The sequence below is a fragment of the Sorex fumeus genome, unplaced genomic scaffold (assembly GCF_029834395.1).
Source record: "Sorex fumeus unplaced genomic scaffold, SorFum_2.1 ptg000029l, whole genome shotgun sequence".
Classification (NCBI taxonomy): Eukaryota; Metazoa; Chordata; class Mammalia; order Eulipotyphla; family Soricidae; genus Sorex; species Sorex fumeus.
In genome coordinates, this window is record NW_026606086.1 from 17,674,194 (window position 1) to 17,696,617 (window position 22,424).

Below are 22,424 nucleotides of genomic sequence, written 5' to 3' on the forward strand. Positions count from 1 at the left end.
TTCTCTGGGGGCCTCCACCCAGCCCTCAGGAGGCCCCTCATGGCCAGTTACCCAAGCAGGCTGGTGGGTCAAGGGACCAGGTGTGAGGCCAAGGGGGACCAGGCCAGGCACCTTCACAGTGTGCTCTCGACCACCTGCCCCGAGGGCTCTGCTGCCATTTATGGGGACCCGCAGGGTGCCAAGGCTCCCTGGGCAGCGGGATTTGGGGAATGGTGGGGGTCAGATGTCTGTGAAGTGAGGTCCAGGGGCTGTGCCTGGGCATATGCCCCTCCTGAGGCCATGCCTCACTCCCCAACAGTGTTGGGGCACCGTGCTGAGGGGCTGGGGGGGTGCCCACATGGACGGCAGACCTGGACTAGCCTGTGCTGGAAAGGATAAGGACCGTCTGCCCTTATCCTTTCAGAACTGACCCTCAGAGGGGGCGTCCCAGCAGCAGATGCTGCAGAGGGAAGACGCCAGGAGAGGCCCGAGGATGGAAAATGGGATCTGCTGCCGCAAGGCCCAGTACTGCAGGTCTCGGTGCCAGGGCACCCAGGGGGCTGTGGCACCATCCCTGCAGTCACCCCAGCTGCCCCACAGCCACAGGGCAGGGCCACGGCTCAGCCCATGGACCTCACCAAGAAGCTGGGCCCAGCAAAGTGGCTGCACCTGGCCCTCCCCTGCGTCCATCCGCAGTCCTGGGCATCAAGGTCAGCATGGAAAGGACACTCAGCATGGAAAGGACAGGCACCTTCCATGGGAGGAAGGGGAACAGGCTTGGAGGGAGGCCCAGGGTATCCTTGCCTGGGGCTTAGAGACAAGCCCCCTGCTGTCTTGTGCCAGGGCCTGGAACCATACAAAGAAGGGGCGTCACCCATCCGTAGAGCAGTGACAGCCCCTTCCCTAGGTGACCCCATCATCAAGCCTCCCAAGTCAGATGTGAGGAGGGGAGATGGGTGGTCTCAGGGGATGACCCAGGGTGCTGGGCACAACCTCACCCCTCACCCTCCCACCCTAACTGCACCTGAGCCAAGGCAGTGCCCACAGGTGCCTGTCATTGAAGGCCCTTATGTGGTGGCCAAGGCTGCCCTCTGGGCTTGGGGGGGGGGGTGGTGGTCACTGGCAGTTATGTCCATTGGCAAGCAGCAGCACCTGAAGTTCCTTGCCAGAACATCCTAGCTGCTTGTGGCCCTGGCCGAGCGGTCCCAACAGGACGAAGGAAGGTCCCTTGGGGAGGGAGGCCACTCCCTGGGACCCTCCAGCACCCAAGAATATAGAAGGCTTCCCAGAGCCCACCTGGAGTGGGGGGGAACCCTTTAGCCACTGAAATATGGCCGGCCGTAGCACCATTCTCTTAGCACTCGTGGAGATCTGTCCTAGGTCTAGAGAGTTACACGTTGGGGCTCTGAGGCCACCCCAGGGGGCACCTGCAGCCATGCCCTCATAGGGGCAGCTCTACTTCCCCGACGGTACTGCAGGGCCGACTGTACCCTGGGGTGCCCTATAGAGAATTCAAGGGTCCCTCTCCTAAAGGGAACCTCACAAGCCAGTGCAGGCTGCGCCCCCCCACCCCCCAGGGCCCCAGCACACACACAGGGCTCCTCGGTTACCGCAGCTCTTTATTTCCTCACAAGACGTGTTGCTGGGCCTAATGTTCTCACATGACAGTAGAAAACCAAAATTGTCTCTTAAAGAATTGAGTACAAAAAAAAACCTTACATAAATTAAAAGAATGAATAAATTTACAGGTGTGAATGCAACCATGTTCCAACTCAAGGCAAGTGAAGAGCCTGGTGCTGGGGAGGCGCCAGGCCCACAGGGATTGGTCCCATGCACCGGTCTCTTGACAGACCCTGTCGCGGTGTTCCACGACAAGACCCCGCACGGCTCAGGAGCCCCACGGCCCGTGGACAGAGCATCCGCGTGCCGCCACCACCTAGGTGCCAGCCGTAGGGGCTGGGGGTCCAACCCAGGCGAGGTGCAGGGCTGAAACACATACCAAAGGAAGTTAACTTGAATACTAGGTCAAAATCAGCAACGAGCTCTACGATCCAGTGCTCAGAGTGTAAGCTTCAAGGACGATTTCCCTCAGGCTGATTCCAGTTTTGGGGGCTGCGGGAGGGCACTGCCAGGCGGGCGCCTCCCTGCAGGGCAGCCTCTGCAGTCCGTTTAGAAGCATTTGCGGTGGACGATGGAGGGGCCCGACTCGTCATACTCCTGCTTGCTGATCCACATCTGCTGGAAGGTGGACAGCGAGGCCAGGATGGAGCCCCCGATCCACACCGAGTACTTGCGCTCAGGGGGTGCGATGATCTGCAGAGACAAGGAGGCAGGTTTCAGCCCAGGGCGTGCCGCTGCCCCACCCCAACCCCCCCAGCTCGTGTGGGCCCCCTCCCGGCCCAAGGCGCAGACGCACCTTGATCTTCATGGTGCTGGGGGCCAGGGCTGTGATCTCCTTCTGCATCCGGTCGGCGATGCCCGGGTACATGGTGGTGCCCCCTGAGAGCACCGTGTTGGCGTACAGGTCCTTCCGGATGTCCACGTCACACTTCATGATGGAGTTGAAGGTGGTCTCGTGGATGCCGCAAGACTCCATGCCTGTAAGGCCACGCCCCTGTTACCTCCGCTCGCCCTCAGTGCAGCCTCCCGCAGCGGCCCCCAGGGCGGGCACCTACCGAGGAAGGAGGGCTGGAAGAGCGCCTCCGGGCAGCGGAAACGCTCATTGCCAATGGTGATCACCTGGCCGTCGGGCAGCTCGTAGCTCTTCTCCAGAGAGGATGAGGAGGCCGCCGTGGCCATCTCCTGCTCGAAGTCCAGCGCCACGTAGCACAGCTTCTCCTTGATGTCGCGCACGATCTCCCGCTCGGCGGTGGTGGTGAAGCTGTAGCCGCGCTCCGTGAGGATCTTCATGAGGTAGTCGGTCAGGTCCCGGCCGGCCAGGTCCAGACGCAGGATGGCGTGGGGCAGCGCGTAGCCCTCATAGATGGGCACCGTGTGGGTGACCCCGTCGCCGGAGTCCATCACGATGCCCGTGGTGCGGCCCGAGGCGTACAGGGACAGCACAGCCTGGATGGCCACGTACATGGCGGGCGTGTTGAAGGTCTCGAACATGATCTGCGGGAACAGGGCGGTCAGCGCGCGCGGGCGCGGCCCCCCTCCCCACGCATGCCGCATGCCCCGTGTGAGTGAGGAGAGGAAAGCACGCAAGCACACACGCCAGAGAACCTGAGGCTCCGGGAGGAAATGCCGCGCGGACCCGAGCCCTGGAAGGTAGAGAGGCGCGTGAGCGGCGGCCCGGCGCGGGGCGCGCGCGGGCGGGGCGGGCGGGCGCGGCCTACCTGGGTCATCTTCTCGCGGTTGGCCTTGGGGTTCAGCGGCGCCTCCGTCAGCAGCACCGGGTGCTCCTCGGGCGCCACGCGCAGCTCGTTGTAGAAGGTGTGGTGCCAGATCTTCTCCATGTCGTCCCAGTTGGTGACGATGCCGTGCTCGATGGGGTACTTGAGCGTCAGGATGCCGCGCTTGCTCTGCGCCTCGTCGCCCACGTACGAGTCCTTCTGGCCCATGCCCACCATCACGCCCTGGTGGCGCGGGCGGCCCACGATGGACGGGAACACGGCGCGGGGCGCGTCGTCGCCCGCGAAGCCCGCCTTGCACATGCCCGAGCCGTTGTCGATGACGAGCGCGGCGATTTCCTCCTCCATGGCGATCTGCAAAGAGCGGCTCAGCGTCGGGCCCGCCGCCCCCGCCCGCCCGCCCCCGCCCCCGGCCCTTTGTTCCCGGCCTTACCGGCGGCGGCGGCGCGGGGCGCGGAACGGACGGACGGAGCGGCGACGGAGGCAAGCGCGGGTGGCGGCGGCGACTGAGACCGAGCGCGGCCTCCCCCGCCGCTATTTAAGCCGGCGCGGGGGCGCGCGGGGCGCGGCGGCGCGCGCGGCCCCAGAACATGCCCATATATGGCGATTTTCCCGAACGCCGGGCGCCCATTGGCCCGCCCGCCGGGGGCACGTGGGGTCGCGCGCGCCGCCGCGCCCCCAGCCCGCGCCGCCCCCAACGGTCCCGCCCGCACCGCCCCCGCGCGCCGCGGCCCCGTGCCGGCCGCGCCCCTGCCGGGCTGCGCCCCGAAACCGGCCGCCGGGCGGGCCGCGCCGCCATCCGGAAGCCCGGCACTGGGGAAACTGAGGCAGGGCCGCGGGCCGCCGCGCATCCCTGGGGGTCCCGCAGGCCCGGCCGAGCCCGGGGCCGGGCGGGGTCCGCGCGCACCTGCCGCCCCGGTCGCCGGGTCTAGGGGGACGCGCCCGGGCCGGGCCGGGGAGGGGGCTCCGCGACCCCACCCGGACAGGGGCACGCGCCGGGGGCGGCTACCCGCGCGGACACCGGGCAGGGCCCCGCCGAGGCCGGGCCGCGGCCACCCCGCCGCGGACTCAGCCGACCCTCGGGGTCGTGCGCGCGTGGCCGACGGTGTCCCGCGCGGGACTGTCCCCAGCAGCGGGGCCCTGGGGACGGCGCGGGGGTCGCCGCCGCGCTGTAGGCCTTTGTTTGGGCGAGGAGCGGGGGCCGGGCCGGGCGGGGGGCGCGGGGTGGCCGGGGCGCGGGGGGCCGGGGTCGGGGCCGCCGGGCGGGCGCGCCCCTCCCGCGCTGTGTCACCGGGCGGGGGTCAAGGTGCGGCCGCAGGTGTGCGACCTTATTTGGCGATGTCGCCGCGCGGGCCTGAGTCACCGCGGCCGGGGGGGGGGGGGGGGGGGGGGCGCGCTCCGGCCTTATTTAGTCACGGCGGCCGCCGATTGGGCGGCGGGACAAAGGGGCGGCGGGCGGGCGGGCGGACCGTCCCCACCCCCTCCGGGCCGCGCCCCCCGGTCTCGGGAGCAGGGGCGGGAGCCCACCGTGCCCGGAGCGGCGCCCCTCCCGCCGGACGCAGAACGTGGGGGGACTCGGCTCTGGGCCGCGCGGTGCAGCCTCGCCCAAGGTCACCCCGTGGGGCCGCGCCCACCCCGTCCCCGGAGCCTGGGCTGGGGGAGGGAGCGCTGCAGACCCGCCCGGGGCTGGGGACCGGGGGCCTGGCAGGAAGGGGGCGCGCGCGCAACTCAGCCTGGGGTACCCCGGGAGGTGGGGGGCGTGTCTGCATCTCAGCCTGGGGTACCCCAGGAGGTGGGGGACACCCCACATCTCAGCCTGGCGTACCCCGGGAGGTGGGGGCGTGCCCGCATCTCAGCCGGGGGTTGGTACCCTGGGAGGTGGGGGCGTGCCCGCATCTCAATCTGGGGTACCCCGCGGGAGGTGGGGGAACGCCCGCATCTCAGCTTGGGGACAGAGGGAGTCTCAGCTCAGAGTTCCCCAAAGGTGGGGGGTGCGCCTGCATCTCAGCTAGGGGTTGCCCAGAGGTGGGGCGTGTGTCCGCATCTCTGCCTGGGGAGCGGAGGTGGAGGGAGGCCCTACGGTTCGGCTTCTGGGAGCACTGTCCTCCACTCTCACCTTACCCACCCAGCTGACCAAGCAGCCCCGGGAGTTGGCACTGGGGGCTCCTGTGCCCGTTGCCCCTCCTCCCAGCCCCTACCCTACCCAAGGTGAGGCAGGCGCAGGTGTGGTTAATGGGCGTCCACAGCAAGGTCAGCTCTGGACTTGCGTAAGAGGTATCTGGAGGCTGGGCCAGTGCAGGGCTGACCTGATAAGGGCAGAGGTGCCCAGAGCTGCCCGGTGCCTGGCGCCTCAGGTCAGGCAAGCCCGGAGCATGCGCGGGACTGCTGCCCACCCCATCCTCTCAGGACTCCCCAGACACGCCTCCTCCCTGGGGGCCACCTTTGCGAATTCCTCCACCTGTGTTGGGGGCCAGGAGGGTTAGGGCCCCCCCCACGCTGCCCGCCCCTCCCCTGCACAGAGCCCCGGCCCCCTCAGCAGCTGTGCGGATGCGCCCCTGCAGGTGGAGAGGCCAGCAGAGAGGGGACAGCGGTCTGACTGCTGCTGTAGCGCCAAGGTGTGGCCCCGAGGCGGGCGACACCCTCAGAGATCGATGTCCAGGGCACTGGGTGGAGGCTGGAGGTGCCTTGTGTGCTCTACCTTGCCCCACCCTCGCGCCGCAGCTGTCAGCAGCCTTAGCCCCTCGCCTTCTCTGCTGCTCCTGCTTAATGACCTGGGGCCCTGAAGTCAGGATGCAATGGGGTGCACGTGTGGTCCGCTGTCTTTCCCTAAACTGCCACCAGGTGGTGCCTGCCACCACCGCCTCGTTCCCGCCCTTGGGAAGGGATCCGGGTGGGGCAGTGGGTAGCCCTGCAGGGAGGCCAGGACATGCATGGGGCAGGGGCCGAGGGCACAGGCAGGTGCAGCCTGGGCCCCGCTTGCTGGGTGCCAGCGGCCACTCTGTGTGGCAGTCAGCTCAGTGCTGCCCATGCTGTGGAAGTGAGTGAGAAGGAGGGATTCCATGCAGCTGAGTGACCCATGGGTGCCCCTGGGGAGGGCGGGCTCCCGACCTGCACCCTGAAGGGTGCTCGGGTTTGTGGAATCAGGGCCAGGGGTGGGTGCAGAGCGGCACCTCGGCCAGCCTTGCTGTTTCTCCGAGCTGTGCCAGAGAGAGCCTCAGGCTCAATGTTGTGGCCTTGGGTTTGGGGCCACATCTGGCTGCACTCAGGAATCATTTCTGCTGTGCTCAGGGACCATATATGGGGTGCTGGGGATCATACCTGGGTCAGCCGTTTGCAAGGCAAATGCCCTCCCCGCTGAACTATTACGTGGCCTGCTGCTTGGGTCTTTTTGCTCCAACCTTGGCTCTCCCTCCTCTCTTTCTCTCTCACTCTCCCTCTCTCCCTTCCTCTCGCTCTGTCTCTCTGTTTCTCTCTCTCCCCCTCTCCCTCTCTGTCTCTATCTCTCTGTCTCTGTGTGTCTCTCTCTCTGCCTCTCTCTCTCTCTCTTTGTCTCTGTGTCTCTCTCTCTCCCCCTCCTCCTACCTCCCCTCCTTCCTCCCCTCCTGGGCCCAGATGCTCAGAGGAACCATATGGGAATCGAGCCCAGGTTGGCCACATGCAGTGCAAATGCCAACCCCTCTACCATCACTCAGGCCCCGGGGCCTATTTCTTTGGCCTCCTGGAGTGTCTGGCTCCTGACCTGCCTGCGGGCCATGTGGTCCCGCCAGGGTTCACAGACTCTGCTTCGTGCTTGAGCTCAAGCCCCTGCAGGGGAAAGCGGCCAAGCCCCTGTGCCCGTCCCCCCACCACGGACAGGGCTGGGGCGTGGGTGCCCCTGCAGTGCTGGGGACCAAGCACTTCTGGAAGGGCTCATCCCCATCCACACGCTTTCCTCATTGTCCTCTCCTTTGCTCATGTGGGGACCAGCAGGGAGCCGCGCTCGGGCATTCCATCCCTTAGCCCTTAATCCTCACGTCTTGCCCGAAGAACACGGACCCTGTCTTCTGGAAGCACAGTGGCCGGGTGCCGCACAGCTGGCATTGCCCCGCTGCCCTGACCCCAGGTGCCCGCCCAGAGCTGCACACTGGCCCTGCACGACGGGGTCTAGATCCCAACAGGCCTCACCACATGGGTGGCAGGAGAGGGTGCCCTTCCTGGAGTGACACATAGGGGTGGCCAGTCTCTCTCTCAACCCCAGCTGGGCCCTGCACACGGCAGAGCTTCGTAACTGCCTGTGAGGGCTGGGGGGCCCCGTCAGATGGGTGGGCTCCGCGGGAGGACAGCTGCTCCCGTGCGCTGTGCAGGGGCCTGTGCTTCTGCATCGGGTCCATGTGTGCCTGTGTACCCGCCCGTGTGGGACTCTGTGTGTGCACACATGTCCATGTACACACCTCTGTGTATATACATGCATGTCCGTGTACCAGCCTCTGCGTGGGTCTCTGTGTGTGCATACACCATGTCTGTGACCTGCCTCTGCATGGGACTCTGTGTACATACACCATGTCCGCGTACCTGCCTCTGCGTGGGTCTCTATATATATGCATGTTCGTGTACCCGCCTCTGCATGGGTCTCTGTGTATATACACGCATATCCGTGTACCTACCACTGCATGGGTCTCTGTGTATATACACACATGTCTGTGTACCTGCCTCTGCGTGGATCTCTGTGTGTGCATACACCATGTCTGTGTACCTGCCTTTGCATGGGTCTTTGTACATACACGCATGTCTGTGTACCCACCTCTACATGGATCTCTGTGGTACGTGTCTGTATGTGCACGTGCACGTGTAGATTGATGTACAGGCTTCTGTGCCTGCAGACCCATGTGTGGGTTTGCGTGTGGATAGCACTGGGCAGAGGCAACCAGCCGTGGTCACCTGGGCGCTGTGGCACGCGACCCTGCCACCAGATGCCTGGTTCGTGGCCTCAGCCGGCAGTGCCTGCACTCCCCTGCTGGCACAGGCAACAGTTGGGGCTTCCACGGCACTGCACCAAGCCCCCTCCCCGACTTCACCCCTGTGCTGCGCCCCTCCCACTGGGCCCAGGAGGCCTGTCACCTTAACCCCCTGCAGTAACCCAACCCAGGCCGTGGGGCGAGGGCGCCCCCAGCCTCTTAAGTGGACCTGGAGGATCCAGCATGCCCCGCAAGAGTCATGAGCCTGGGCTGGGCCTTGGGGGAGGAGGCAGGGCCCCAGGACCTGTGACCATCACCCTGTCCAAGCCCCGCCCGCCACCCACCAGCTGCGTACACAGGTGTAACATGTGGTGTGGTATGAGTTCACGATGTGTGTAGTTGGAGGCGGGTAGTTAGGGAAGGGCCCCACATCATAGCAATGAAGTTTCTGGGAAGTAATAAAGCCCCGGTCTAAGTCTGACCCACGTGTGGCCACAGAAGTGAGACCTGATAAGACCTTCCCCACAGCAGACCCTGAGACCCCTCCCTACAGAAAGGGCCTGAAGGAAATGACAGAGACCCTCAATTCCTTCCTGTAGTCTGAATAACCCTCAGCTCAGAGAAGCTGGAGCCACCCTGCAAGAAAAGTTCCAGCAGGAACAAAGGTCAAGGAAAGGAGTTTCAAAGGCGATCCCAGCTCCACCTCTTTGAAGCAACCCTAGCAACAGACATTTTAGCTAGCTAGAAAGCCCCACTTGGGAGCGGATTGCAGAAATCCTGTAAAGCCACCTTCAAAGGGAAGGTACGTGTAAACTGCCTGAGCCCATGTGCTGCTTGTGCCCATGGGGCTAAGAGCATGTGGTGCCCAAGTATATGTGTCACCCACATCTCCCCTTTGAGATGTGTACCTTCATGCTTTCCTAGCCAATGCTTGGGGATGTGTAGGGGCTCTCTCTGCCTGTGAGGACACCCGCACTCTCTCTTGAGTGTGTTACTCTCACCTTCTCTCCCTCCTCCCCTTCCAAAAGCCTCCAAATAAAGTCTGTTTTACCTCACTGCCTGTCTACTGGTGAAATCTTTTCTTCAGGATAAGACAAAGCCTGGTAACCCTGGGTAAGTCCTGGGACTAACTCGTTTCCTGCAAAAAGCAAATCCTTGCTCCAACCTGAGTCCGTGGTTCCCTGAGAAATTTCCTGGTTAGGATCAACTCCCATACCTAGAAAACCAAGGGGACCTCAGGTGTGGCTTGACGGCCACCTGGTGGGGCTTCATCAATCCTAGTCTTCCCAGCTGGGTCTTGGGGTGGCAAAGGCAGATAGGGAGAAAGTGACCCATCTCTCTCTCTCCTCCCCTCCTCACATAAGCCACCAGTGGGTCCAGCAACTTCACTCTCTTAAGTCAATGGCTTGCATAAAGACTGTTTTTTTGTTTGTTTGCTTGCTTGCTTTTTGGGTCACACCTAACGATCCTGGCTCTGCACTCAGGAATTACTCCTGGCGTTGCTTGGGGGACCATATGGGATGCTGGGAATCAAACCTGGGTCGGCCTCATGCAAGGCAAACGCCCTACCTGCTGTGCTATCACTCCAGCCCCAAAGACTGTGCATTTATGCTTTTTAAACTGGCCCATTTTGATGCCACTAGTCCCAGGTCCATCCCAGTCCCACAGTGGGATCACCCCTTTTTTGGGGTATTAGGAACTACAGCAACCAAAGCTTGAGTAAAGCAATTATGACAGATGCTCAGGAGTAGATATATTTCAGAGTCAATCAACTCCCAAATATTAGGAGCACAGCATTAATGGCCTTTCTTTGTCTAAGCAAAGAACACTGCTCTAGGGGTTGGAGTGATATTACAGCAGGTAGGGCGTTTGCCTTGCACGCGGCCGATCCAGGTTCAATTCCCAGCATCCCATATGGTCCCTTGAGCACCGCCAGGAGTAATTCCTGAGTGCAAAGCCAGGAGAAACCCCTGTGCATCGCCGGGTGTGACCCAAAAAGAAAAAAAACTACTCTATAGTAAACGATGAAAAGGCTATAGGGAAATAGAAAAGCAGGTAATTCACTTGAAATACAAAGTCCAGAGTCCCCAGAAGGTTCTGACTTAGTAACTAATACAAAGGAAAGGTCTCAGGGAATTGGGAGTGCTCACAAAAGCACTGTAAATTTCTCTGGGGTGAGGAAAAAGGGTGTTTCACCAATGAAGCCTAAGACACTTAGGGTCAATATCCAACATCTCCCCCTCTTCTGTTTACAAAACTCCAAGAATTGAAATATTAAGAGGAACAATTCCAATCATTAAGCAGTCTCATTTGTTCTAAACTCCAACCCGCCCCTGGCCCCAGAGCAGAGCTTGCTGTAAAGTGTCCCATCGTCCTGCACTGTCAGGGGTGGTGAGAATCACTTAGTCACGTTTTGACAAATTGTGTCTGGATCAAGGTTTGAAGAGCTGTGCAGGCAGCAGCAGCCTGGTGGCCACAGCAAGAGACCCAGGAGAGTGATGATCGACAATCGGGAGCCCCCGACGGGCCACAGGGAACGCTGCAGCAGGAGCATCACAGCTGCAGCTAGGGACATGTGATAGAGAACACACCTCCTGTGAGTTATCAGAGGCTCTGAGCATGGGAATCCTGGCTGGGGGCAGGGAGCCGGAGCCGGGGAAGGGGGACAGGGACAGGGACAGGGAAGTGAGAAACTGTTCAGTTCAAAGGCCTTTGAATTCCCTTTGGGAACTGAGGTGTGTGAATTCCAGGGAGAGGGTAAAAGGAAGGAATTGTTAGTCCAAACACGGGGTCCTGGCACCCCCCCCCCTCACAATCTGTGAGAGAGGGATTCAAGAAATGTTCAGGATGTGACCTCATGACACATTGAAGTGGGCTAAAGGCTGTGCCTGGGGTCTTCCTCCCGCTTCCTTGTGACTCCAGTTGATCAGCTTGGCAATGACCGGGGACTGAAGTTTGGAGGGTCATGGGGTCTTGGGGTCTGAGGGCTGGACCGGTGGATGAATATGATTCCAGATGAGGCCTGGGGGACGCGGGTTCCTTAGAGATCTGTCATGTGTTAAAAACATAGACTTTTCCTTTTAGGAGGAGATTTTTGCTACATTCTTTGTCAATTTTAAACAGAATACAAGAATTGTTTCTTGAGCTCTTTCTCGTTTACAAAGTTGCAAGAGCCTGATACCTGGAAGACTAAATAAACCAATTTAGCAAGTTATATCTGCTGGGCAGAAGTGTGGTTAGAATTTACTGCTGAGGGGCTGAGGCTCAGCTGGCTGATTTGGGAATGTGGAGGGAGTGGTGGATCCAGTGAAAATCATTAAGAGGGGCTGGAGAGATAGCACAGCGGGTAGGGCATTTGCCTTACACGCGGCCGACCCGGGTTCGATTGCCAGCATCCCATACGGTCCCCTGAGCACCGCCAGGAGTAACTCCTGAGTGCAGAGCTAGGAGTAACCCCTGTGCACCGCCAGGTGTGACCCAAAAAGAAAGAGAAAAAGAAAATCATTAAGAGACTCTCCTTGAGATAACATTTTTTTTAATTTAGAGAAAATATGTCAAAAGCAAGGAGTCAAGCTGGGGCATACCTCCTTTTCTGTTTTCAGATAGCTGTAGCAAAAGCCACAATTTTTCTTCAGAAGCAAACCAAGAAAGATGGGGTTTCTGAAACCCAGCTAAGGGAAAAAAAAAAAAAAACTGCTTCTGAGTTGGTTAAGGTTAAATGCCTTGGGCCATGGAGGACAGCGCCCTCCTCTGGGGTGAGGCAAGGGTTACTAGGATCTGAATTGGAAAGGCTGAGAGGGGAATGGACCCAATTAATGTCTCCCAACAGTTTTTTAAAAATCGTTAGGCGTTTTGAGGTTTTTCATACAATCTCTGAAGCTCTCATGAAGAAAATGCAAGCAAAATATCATCTATATAAGGAACAACAATAAGCCTGAGTAAAGTCAGTGCGAGACTGGTGCAAAATCAAACCAACAAAATATTGAAATTCAGGGTCTATACAGATCTCCTCCCTAGCCCACGGTGCCGCCTCACGGACACGAACAAACACAGCACGGGACACGGTAACTTGCCTTCAAGGACTTAGCCACTTTCTTTCACTTAACATCTCATAAGTCAATTTGATTCCAGAAAATTTCTGCCCAGAGTGACCTAGGGCATTAATTTGTGCCCCCAAAGTGCCTTTACTCCAGCCTGTAAAACATTCCTTACAGTACAGAGAGAGGTGTAGATCCATACAAAACATGGACCCTTTTGGGGCTGGAGCAATAGCACAGCGGGTAGGGCATTTTCCTTGCACGCGGCCAACCCGGGTTCAATTCCCAGTATCCCATATGGTCCCCTGAGCACTGCCAGGGGTGATTCCTGAGTGCAGAGCCAGGAGTAACCCCTGTGCATCGCCAGGTGTAACCCAAAAAGCAAAAATAAAAACCAAAAAACAAAAAACATGGACCCTTTTATTTTTTGGGTTTTTTTTTTTTGCTTTTTTGGGGGTCACACCCGGCGATGCACAGGGGTTACTCCTGGATCTGCGCTCAGGAATCACCTCTGGCGGTGCTCAGGGGACCATATGGGATGCTGGGAGTTGAACCCGGGTCTGCCGTGTGCAAGACAAACGCCCTACCCGCTGTGCTATTGCTCCAGCCCCACATGGACCCTTTTAAAATGACTGAGTAACTCTATTTTTTTTTTTTGTCATACCTGGCAATGCTCAGGGAATACTTCTGGCTCTGTACTCAGGAATTATTCCTGGCGGTGAGAGATAGAGAGGCAAAGGCAGCATCACTGTCACTGTCACTGTCACTGTCCTCCCATTATTCATCGATTTGCTCGAGTGGGCCCAGTAATGTCTCCATTATGACAATTGTTACTGTGTTTGGCATATTAAATACGTTATGGGTAGCTTGCTAGGCTTTGGCATGCGGGCAAGATACTCTCCGTAGCTTGCCGGGCTCTCTGAGAGGGGTGGAGGAATTGAACTTGGGTTGGCTTGCAAGGCAAACACCCTACCTGCTGTGCTATCGCTCCAGCCCATACAGGCTCATAAAGAAGTCAGAAGAAGCTAGACCTAGGTTTCAGTTCCAGAATTCCTGGAATTGAGTCATGATTTCCCCGAAGTGAGGTAGCCATGGTGAGGTCACTAAGGGCTACTAATCAGATGTAGGTGGGGAGAGATAGCACAGCGGGTAGGGCATTTGCCTTGTACGCGGCCAACCTGGGTTCAATTGCCAGCATACCATATGGTCCCCTGAGCACCGCCAGGAGTAACTCCTGAGAGCAGAGCCAGGAGTAACCACTGTGCATCGCCGGGTGTGACCCAAAAAGAAAAAAAATAGGTGTAGGTAGGGAAACACTCCCATATAATCCTTATGTAACTCTTATGCAACTTTATGTAACTCCAACTTATAGCCAATCAGCAAAGTACAAGTAATGCCCTTCAAACTGCAGTCAAAAGGGTGGTCCGCGGAAAGTCCCTGTTATATAAGGTTATGGTATAAAAGCCCCTCACGTTTGAGATTCTGGGCTGCTTATTCCAAGAAAGCTGCCGCTGTGACAGTGAGCTGCACAAGGTCCCTAGGTCGAGCTAGCCAATAAAGACCCTTTGCTTATTGCATCATAGCTTGTCATGTGATTCCTCTGAGGAGATCTCGGCCCAGTTTAACATTGGTGCTTGGGAGACCAACTGGGATGTCAGGGATTGAACCTGGGTCAGTCGTGTGCAAGGCAAGCACTCTCCCCGCTGAACTATTGCTCCAGCCCTGTGAATCCATTCTTAACCCTTCATAAATTGGGGGATAATGTTCCTCCAACTGGACAGGGAAAAAGATGGACCTCATGCAGTCTGGGTGGAATTGACCATTTTAGGTCTGATAGCGGTCTCAGCTGTAGGCCATGCTCAGACTCAGTGTCCGAGGGGGCAGCTAGCTTGTCAACTGCATCACTTTCTTCTATTGTGCTAGAAACAGAATCACAGGGAGGAGACGGGGTCTCTCCGGTGGAATGCCCGTAGGAAATGTTAAACCAACAGCACAGAAGGAACCCCTGTCCCAGGGGGTCATCACTGGGAAAGCCTTGTCTGTCCTGGCCAGGGGAGGAGCTGGGGCAGCTCTCACTGGCAGAGGAACTTTCTTTGTCTCATCTTTAATCCTCTTAACAGGGTCTGTTTGCTACACTCCTGTTCCTGAGAAAAATCTCCTGTCTCAGGCCCAATATTCTCCTCCTTCTCAGCTGAGACTATTATCAGACCTTAACCATTTTCCCCAAAATGCAAAATGAAATGAACAGTAACTCATGTAATCCAGAATTCCATATGAACTCGAGTCCCCTCCTTAGATGCCAGGTAAACATTTTCCTTAACTTTTTTTTCCAAATCTTGGTTTCTAGAGTAACCTTAAAGGGAAACTAAGGATTAAATCTTAAACAAGACCAGAGTTGGTTTCAGGAAATGCAATCTCCAGCTCCTCTGAGAAATGCTGAATCAGACCCTTGAATGACCTGGCTCATTCAGTCTGGCTCAAGATACACTGCAAGAGCCTGTTTCTGTCCCATCTTAGTGTTTTTGGGCACAGCTGGGATTCTAACTCCTAGCACCCCAAAAAAACCTACTGTCCCACTCTCCTCTGAGCGGGGGTATACATCTAGGATTTTAAGTCCCCAGTACCCAAAAACCTAACATCCCACTCTCTTCTGTAAGTGGGGGAATGCAGCTAGAAGTTTTAAGTTCTCGAAACCCTGAAAACCTGAAAATCTGCTATCCCACTCTCCTCTGAGTTGGGGGCGGGGGGAGGTATGGCTCGTATTCTATATCTCCCAGTACCCTGAAAACCTGGGCTAGAGCGATAGCATAGCGGTAGGGCGTTTGCCTTGCACGCAGCCAACATGGCCGACCCGAGTTCGATTCCTCCGCCCCTCTCAGAGAGCCCGGCAAGCTACCGAGAGTATCTCGCCTGCACAGCAGAGCCTGGCAAGCACCCCGTGACGTATTCGATATGCCAAACACAGTAACAACAAAATCTCCAATGGAGACGTTACTGGGCCCACTCGAGCAAATCGATGATCAACGGGAGGGCCTTTACTTTTACTTTTTACTTACCCTGAAAACCTGTTCTCCATTCATTTCTGTAAGTGGGGAATCAGCGAGCGCAGTCCTTACCTTTAGGTGCCCACGGGTTGGTGGTTCCTGCTCATGGCCCACGCAGGGATGCTAGCTGTGAGTTCAAAATGTGAATGGATGACACAGACATTCAGTGGCTAAGAAATGCCTCCTCAGGCTTCCCCAGCAGAGGAACAAAGGGGCAGGGACCACAGACGGTCAAAATTCTGCTTAATGCAGAGCTACTGGCATCCTTACAGCACATCTGAAGGGGTCTGAGGTTTAGGACTGCAGGTAGGTGTGACTGATCATTTACAAAGGTAAAGTTTTTTTTTTTTCTTTTTGGGTCACACCTGGCAATGCACAGGGGTTTCTCCTGGCTCTGCACTCAGGAATTACTCCTGGAGGTGCTCGGGGGACCATATGGGATGCTGGGAATTGAACCCGGGTCGACCGCATGCAAGGCAAATGCCCTACCCGCTGTGCTATCGCTCCAGCCACAGAGGTAAAGTGTTTTGATGGAGACAATTTTCTTGGGGGATTAACTCAAGGCAATATCTTCCAGGGGCCATATGCAGAGATTTGCCCAGGGGCAACAAGCATTATATTGCTTTTCTCTTTGCCTGGCTACTAGTAAATATTAAATAATTATTCATTAACTCTTATTAATACTTGCAGTTATTTGGATAAACACAGTAAGAGATATAGATTCCAAAACTTAGTTTTCTGGGTTCCAGAGCAAGGCTGCTGGGCTTCTCCTGGAAATCCCAACTCGGTCCTCAGCCCAACTCAGCTTGTCCTTCTCCAAGGAGGTCCTGTCTCTTAAGTCTCAATGACTTGCATCTAGACCATGCTTTTGTGCTTTCTAGACTGTTCCATTTCAACGCCAGGGTAGCTTTGCCATTTGCCCCAGGTCCATCCCAGACCCACGGTGGGGCTACCCCTTCTTGGGGTGTTAGGAACTACAGCAACTAAGGCTTGAGTAAAGCAATTATGATGGATGCCCAGGAGTAGATATATTTCAGAGTCAATCAACTCCCAAATATTAGGAGCACAGCATTAATGGTCTTTCTGTGTCTAAGCAAAGAACATTGCTCTATAGTGAAAGATGAAAAGGCTATAGGGGAAATAGAAAAGCAAGTAATTCACTTCAAATACGAAGTCCAGAGTCCCCAGAAAGTTCTGACTTGGTAACTAATACAAAGGAAAGGTTAAAGATAAACTCAGAGGATGGGGGTGCGCATAAGAGCACTGTAATTTTCTATGGGGGGAGGAAAAGGGGCATTTCACTGATGAAGCCTTTCACTGACCCTTAGGGTCACTTTCCAACAGGGTGGGTGATTGTTCCCGGGTTGCAGTGGATGGACAGTGTCTTCTGAGATGGGCACCCCAGACCCCTGGCAATGTGGGAGGCAGAAAGGTGGCTGCCAGGTGAGTGGACCTGTGGTCAAGTGTACACCCTGCCCCCAGGCCTGCGGAGGACAAGGGAGGGACTGGGTTGGGGGCCTGATTAAATCTGGGAGTAGGCCCTGGGAGCTGAGCCTGCAGGTCAAAGGGCAGGGAGTATGAGTGGGCGTGGCCTTTGGCGACAGTGGGCGGAACCGCGGGGCGGGGCCAGCAGCCGTGGGCGAGGCCGGGCACAGTGGGGCGGGGTGTGGGCGGGGCCGGAGCTTGTGGGCGGGGGGCAGGGCCGGGGCGGGACCATAGGCCCTAGGTTTTGCCCGCTCGCTCCTATCCGCGCTGTGGCTTGTAGGGGTAGTTCTCAGTGGTGGAGTCGCTTGGCACTCTCCCCAGTGACCAGACCACATGGGCTTGGGCTGGACGTGTTGAACATGGTGCCAGCTCTGGCCATACCTGGCAGCGGCGCCATCCTGGAGGGGGGATGTGTCTGCGTGCCCTCTGGCAGGGGCGGCCCCAGGTAGCTATGGGGGGGAGGGGCCCTCCTGGGTGAGCTGCAGGGCCCTCCTGGGTGGGGACCAGGCCCACCCCAGGCTCCTGGGCTCCTACTCCACTCACTCGACTGCCACCCTGGCACCCGTGGGCACTGGCCACTCTAGACAGCAGTTGAGGCACGGGGCTGCCACCTGTGCCCCATGCACACAGTCCAGACGTGCACCTGTGCACACACACACGTACACACAGGGTCACACACATGGAAACATGGGAGCACGTACATGCACGCATAGACACATGTGGGCACACTCAGGGACACACAAACACACAGGTACACAGGGGCACATACGGGCACAATGGGTATACACAGGCACTCACTAATACACAGGTTCACATATAGACACACACACGGGCACACACAGGCACACATGGTACATCTGGGCACACAGACACACAGGCATACACACAGACCTACACGGGTACACAGGCACACATGGGCACCCAGACACAGACACACGGGCACACGCAGCACTCTGTCACAGGAAGCGCCTGACACAGCTCCAGCTCCAGGTCCTGTCCGGCATGCCAGGGGTCTGTTGTGGGGGCCGAGGGGGAGCCGCAGGGCCCTCCGGGGTCTCAGGTGCTCAGGGGGCCCAGGACTGTCAAACCATCTCCGCCAGCCCATTGCATGATGGGTCGTCCTGCTGTAGAGCGCCTGGTGGCCCGGGTCCTGCCCGCACCATCAGCGCTGATCGCTGCCCCGAGCTCAGGTGCCCACACACTGGGCCAGTGCCCTGGGGGTGAGGAGGCCATGCCCTGGGTCCATGGTGCTGGGAGAGGTTGAGCTATAATTCCTGGGGCTGAGGCGTGAGTGAGCTGGCTGCTGTCACTGCCATGTCCCCACCTTAGGTAGACACAGGCCACCCAGAGCAAGTCTGCCAGGACCCATGAACAGCGATGGGAGGCCCAGGCTGCCCATGCTGGGCCAGTCCCCAGGGAAGCCGAGGGTCATGCTATGAAGAGGAAGCGGACACCAGGCTGGCTGGGGGCCCAGCGCGTGCGGCTCGGGTTACAGGCTTGGCTCCAGGCCCCTGAGGCAGGTGCAGTGAGGGACATCGCCCGTAGACCCAGGGCCAGGAGCCTGACCACCCGTTGCCCCTGTCCAATGCCCAGCTGGCGTCCTCAAGTGTACCTGCAGGATCGGCTGAGTGTAGGAGTTCAGGAACGTAGGTCCAGCCCTGCCCTTTCCTGGGGACCAGGTGACTGTGGCACCCGCTCATGTCCACTCCCCAGGGCAGGCAGGGGCTGCTGGACCTGGCACTTAGCTGCCACTGCAGGGACACAAACGCACTATGCCCTGGCCCCTTGGGACACCCCTTCCCAGTGTGCAGATGCCCCCAGGGAAGCCGGGCCCGGCACCCACCCCGCAGGCTCCTGGCAGCAGGAATCAGAGGCAGAAACCGGAGAGGCCTGCGGGGGGGGTGGTGGTGGTGGGGGGGCGGCCATCGGATAGCGGCCGCCAGCGAGTTTTCCACGGGCACCTCTGCCATGCCAGGGAAGTGCCAGGTGGGGCCGGCTAGTGGGCGCGGGGCGGCCAGCTAGGCAGAGAGGCCAAGGGACCAGGGGCACGAGAGGGACCCGGGGGACACAGGGGACGCGGAGGTCAGCCTGCAGAGGCTCCAGCCACACGGGGGGAGGGGGAGGCTGAAACCCAAGCTGGCCGGGTCAGATCCGGCCCCCAGCCGTGCTGACCCCACGCCCTCTGCTGCCCGCAGCACGTCGGAGGCGCAGGCCGTGAGAAGGGGAAGGGACCCGGCCCATGACGCTGGCCGGCCCAGGGGGAGGTGGGCCGTGACGCCGAGATGCCCGGTGGGGGGCCACGCCAGGTGCTCCGGCTGCAGTTTGGGCTCCTGAACGACGCGGACCACTACCTGACGGCCGAGAGCTTTGGCTTCAAGGTGAACGCGGCAGCGCCCAGCCTCCGGAGGAAGCAGACGTGGGTGCTGGAACCCGGCCCTGGGCAGGGTCCCGCCGTGCTGCTGCGCAGCAGGCACCTGGGTCGCTTCCTGTCGGCCGCGCAGGATGGGCGCGTGGGCTGCGAGGCCGAGCCCGGCCCTGACTGCTGCTTCCTGGTGCTGCCACAGCCCGATGGGCGCTGGGCGCTGCGCTCGGAGCCGCACGGCCGCTTCCTGGGCGGCTCCGAGGACCAGCTGTCCTGCTTCGCCACTGCTGTGTCCCCAGCCGAGCTGTGGACCGTGCACCTGGCCATGCACCCGCAGGCACACCTGCACAGCATTGGCCGGCGGCGCTACGCACACCTGTGCCGGGAGGAGGACGAGATGGCCGTGGACAGCGACATGCCCTGGGGCGTGGATGCGCTCATCACCCTCACCTTCCAGGACCGCCGGTACTGCCTTCGCTCCTGTGACAGCCGCTACCTGCGCTGCGACGGGCGCCTGGTGTGGGAACCCGAGGCGCAGGCCCGCTACACGCTCGAGTTCAAGGCCGGCAAGCTGGCCTTCAAGGCCTGCGATGGCCACTACCTGGCCCCTGTGGGGCCTGCAGGCACGCTCCGAGCGGGCCGCAACACCCGCCCTGGCAAGGACGAGCTCTTCGACCTGGAGGAGAGTCACCCGCAGGTGGTGCTGCTGGCTGCCAACCACCGCTACGTGTCTGTGCGCCAAGGTGGGTGCCAGGCTGGCGTGGGTGGCCCCGCTGGGAGGCGGGCTATGGGCAGTCGGGGTGGAGGTGGTGATGGAGAGGAGGGGTGAGGGGGGTGAGAGCTGCAAGTCAGGGTGATGATGTGACGCAAATGGAAGAGAGGAGGGGGGAGGTGCCGGGGGAAGGGTCCGTCCCATGCTTCTGGCCACAGCTAGCAGTGCTCAGGGGCCCCTCTGTGGGGTTGAGGGTGCAATGGTGTCTGGCCTCTGAGCAAAATCCCCTGTGCTATTTCCCAGCCTCCGACTATTTTTGAGGTACATCCAGTGGGGCGCAGGGGGTTATGCTGGGTGGGACTGAGCCCAGCCACCCCCCACGCACCGTCCTTCGGCCTGTCTAGCCCATGGCTTCTTTTGGTAGGTGTTCTTTTATTTTTATTTATTTTTTTGCTTTTTGAGTCACACCCGGCGATGCACAGGAGTTACTCCTGGTTTATGTACTCAGGAATTACTCCTGGCGGTGCTCGGGGGACCGTATGGGATGCTGGGAATCGAACCCAGGTCTGCTGCGTGCAAGGCAAACGCCCTACCCGCTGTGCTATTGCTTCAGCCCCTTGGTGGGTGTTGGAGCCACCTCGGAAGGTGCTCCAAGCTTACTCCTGGCTCTGTGCTCAGGAGTCACTCCTGACAGCTGCTCGGGGGGCCCACATGGTGCTTGGGTACAGGACCAGCCCTCAGCACTGTACCGTCCCTGGTGCTGGCACTTAAACTCTCACTCGCAAACCTTTTGCTAGAAAAATTTTAGATATGCAGGTGCATAGAATAGATATACAAATCAAATTCAACACCAGTAATTAATTGCAAACACATTCTAAAATTTCTCATATGGGGGTCCGGGGCAAGAGCAGGGTTGCCACCGAGGCTTGATCCCTGGTACCCCATCCCTGAGCACGCCAGGACTCAGCCCTGAGCACTGCTGGGTGTGACCCTAAACAAAACCCAAAACATTGTCCCATATGGGCCTTGGCCCCAATTTACTCAGAGGGACTCTGGCAGCTCAAGGTCCTAGCCTGGTCCCCATGTGCAGATCTGCCCCCACCTTTGGGTGCTGCGGCCAGGACTTCTCCTCCCTTACTGCCAGTCTCACAGTGGTGAGGGTCCCCGCAGGGCATGCAGCTGGGTTGTCCTGTCCCAAGTGTCCCTAATCTAAGGGCCTGGAGCGTGGCTCCCTGTGCTCCTCCAGGGATCAATGTTTCCGCCAACCAAGATGAGGGGCTGGACCACGAGACTTTCCTGATGCAGATTGACCGGGAGACGCACAAATGCACCTTCTATGCCAGCACGGGCGGCTACTGGGCTTTGGTCACCCACGGGGGCATCCAGGCCACAGCGGCCCAAGTGTGAGTTTATGCACCCCCTCCCCCGTCCACCCGGACCCCTGGGGTGGTGGGGCCTGAGGCAGGCGTGGGAGCCTGAGGGCCTGCCCGCCCCACAGCTCGGCCAGTACCATGTTCGAGGTGGAGTGGCGTGGCCGCCGGGTGGCCCTGAAGGCCAGCAACGGGCGCTACGTGAGCATGAAGAAGAATGGGCAGCTGGCAGCCATCAGCGACTTCGTGGGTGAGCCAGAGTCCCACTGGGGCTATCCCAGCGGCTGGGGTCTTGGGCTGGTCTTACGGAGGTCTCCGTCTGCAGGCCACGATGAGCTCTTCACCCTGAAGCTCATCAACCGGCCCCTTCTGGTGCTGCGTGGCCCTCATGGCTTCATCCGCCAGCGGCGAGGCTCGGCCCAGCTGGACACCAATTGCTCCGCTTATGATGTCTTTCAGCTCAGCTTCAGCGATGGTGCCTACCACATCCGAGGTGGGCTGGGTCACACCCGGGGGGAGCAGGGGCCCTGGGGAGTGGTCAGTTGCAGCCAACTGACCCTGCCCTGGGCCCAGGCCGCGGCGGCGGTTTCTGGCACACAGGCAGTCACGGCCGTGTGCGCAGCGACGGGGACTGTGCTGAGGACTTTGTGCTGGAGTTCCGGGCCTGTGGACGTCTGGCCATCCGCGCCCCCAGTGGCCAGTACCTGCGGGGAGGCGCCTCAGGGCTGCTGCGAGCTGACGCCGACACGCCCTCGGGCTTTGCACTCTGGGAATTCTGAGCCACACCCCAATAAACGAAGTCTGGAACGGGGGCTCTGGGCCCTCACCCCAATCATCTGCTCCCACTCACAAGGCCCCTCAGCAGCAGGGCCCTAGCGGGAGGGATGGCCCCCACCAGGCTGATGGGTGAGACCCAAGACACACTGCAGCCCTCCAGGAGACACCCCCGGGGCCTCCCAGGCTCCCAGCACTTGGGGTAGAAAGGGGCTGCCCCCGACTAGTGGGACCCCCAGCAGTGGGACTCCCACCTCCCACCTGTCCCGGGGGCTAGCAAGCCACGGTGGGGTGGGCACCTCCCTCATGTGCGTTCCTATGAGGTACAAGGCTGAGGACCCTTGGGGCAGGGTGCGTGTAGGGAGAAGCCCGTC

At 59.4% G+C, this 22,424-nt stretch overlaps 2 protein-coding genes across 2 annotated transcripts; one reads left to right on the forward strand and one right to left on the reverse strand.

The window, feature by feature from the left end:
• Window positions 1-1,580: 1,580 nt before the first annotated feature.
• ACTG1 (actin gamma 1) lies at window positions 1,581-3,686 on the reverse strand. The gene is made up of 4 exons (XM_056115791.1): window positions 3,318-3,686; window positions 2,655-3,093; window positions 2,396-2,577; window positions 1,581-2,292 (listed from the first exon to the last, which is right to left on the reverse strand). The coding sequence occupies exons 1-4, from the start codon at window positions 3,678-3,680 to the stop codon at window positions 2,149-2,151; spliced, it is 1,128 nt and encodes a 375-aa protein (XP_055971766.1). The 5' UTR covers window positions 3,681-3,686; the 3' UTR covers window positions 1,581-2,148.
• A 15,428-nt stretch (window positions 3,687-19,114) lies between these two features.
• Window positions 19,115-22,083, forward strand: FSCN2 (fascin actin-bundling protein 2, retinal). The gene is made up of 5 exons (XM_056115374.1): window positions 19,115-19,937; window positions 21,153-21,309; window positions 21,405-21,526; window positions 21,602-21,769; window positions 21,850-22,083. Exons 1-5 carry the CDS (start codon window positions 19,115-19,117, stop codon window positions 22,053-22,055), a joined length of 1,476 nt encoding a protein of 491 aa, XP_055971349.1. The 3' UTR covers window positions 22,056-22,083.
• Window positions 22,084-22,424: the final 341 nt, after the last annotated feature.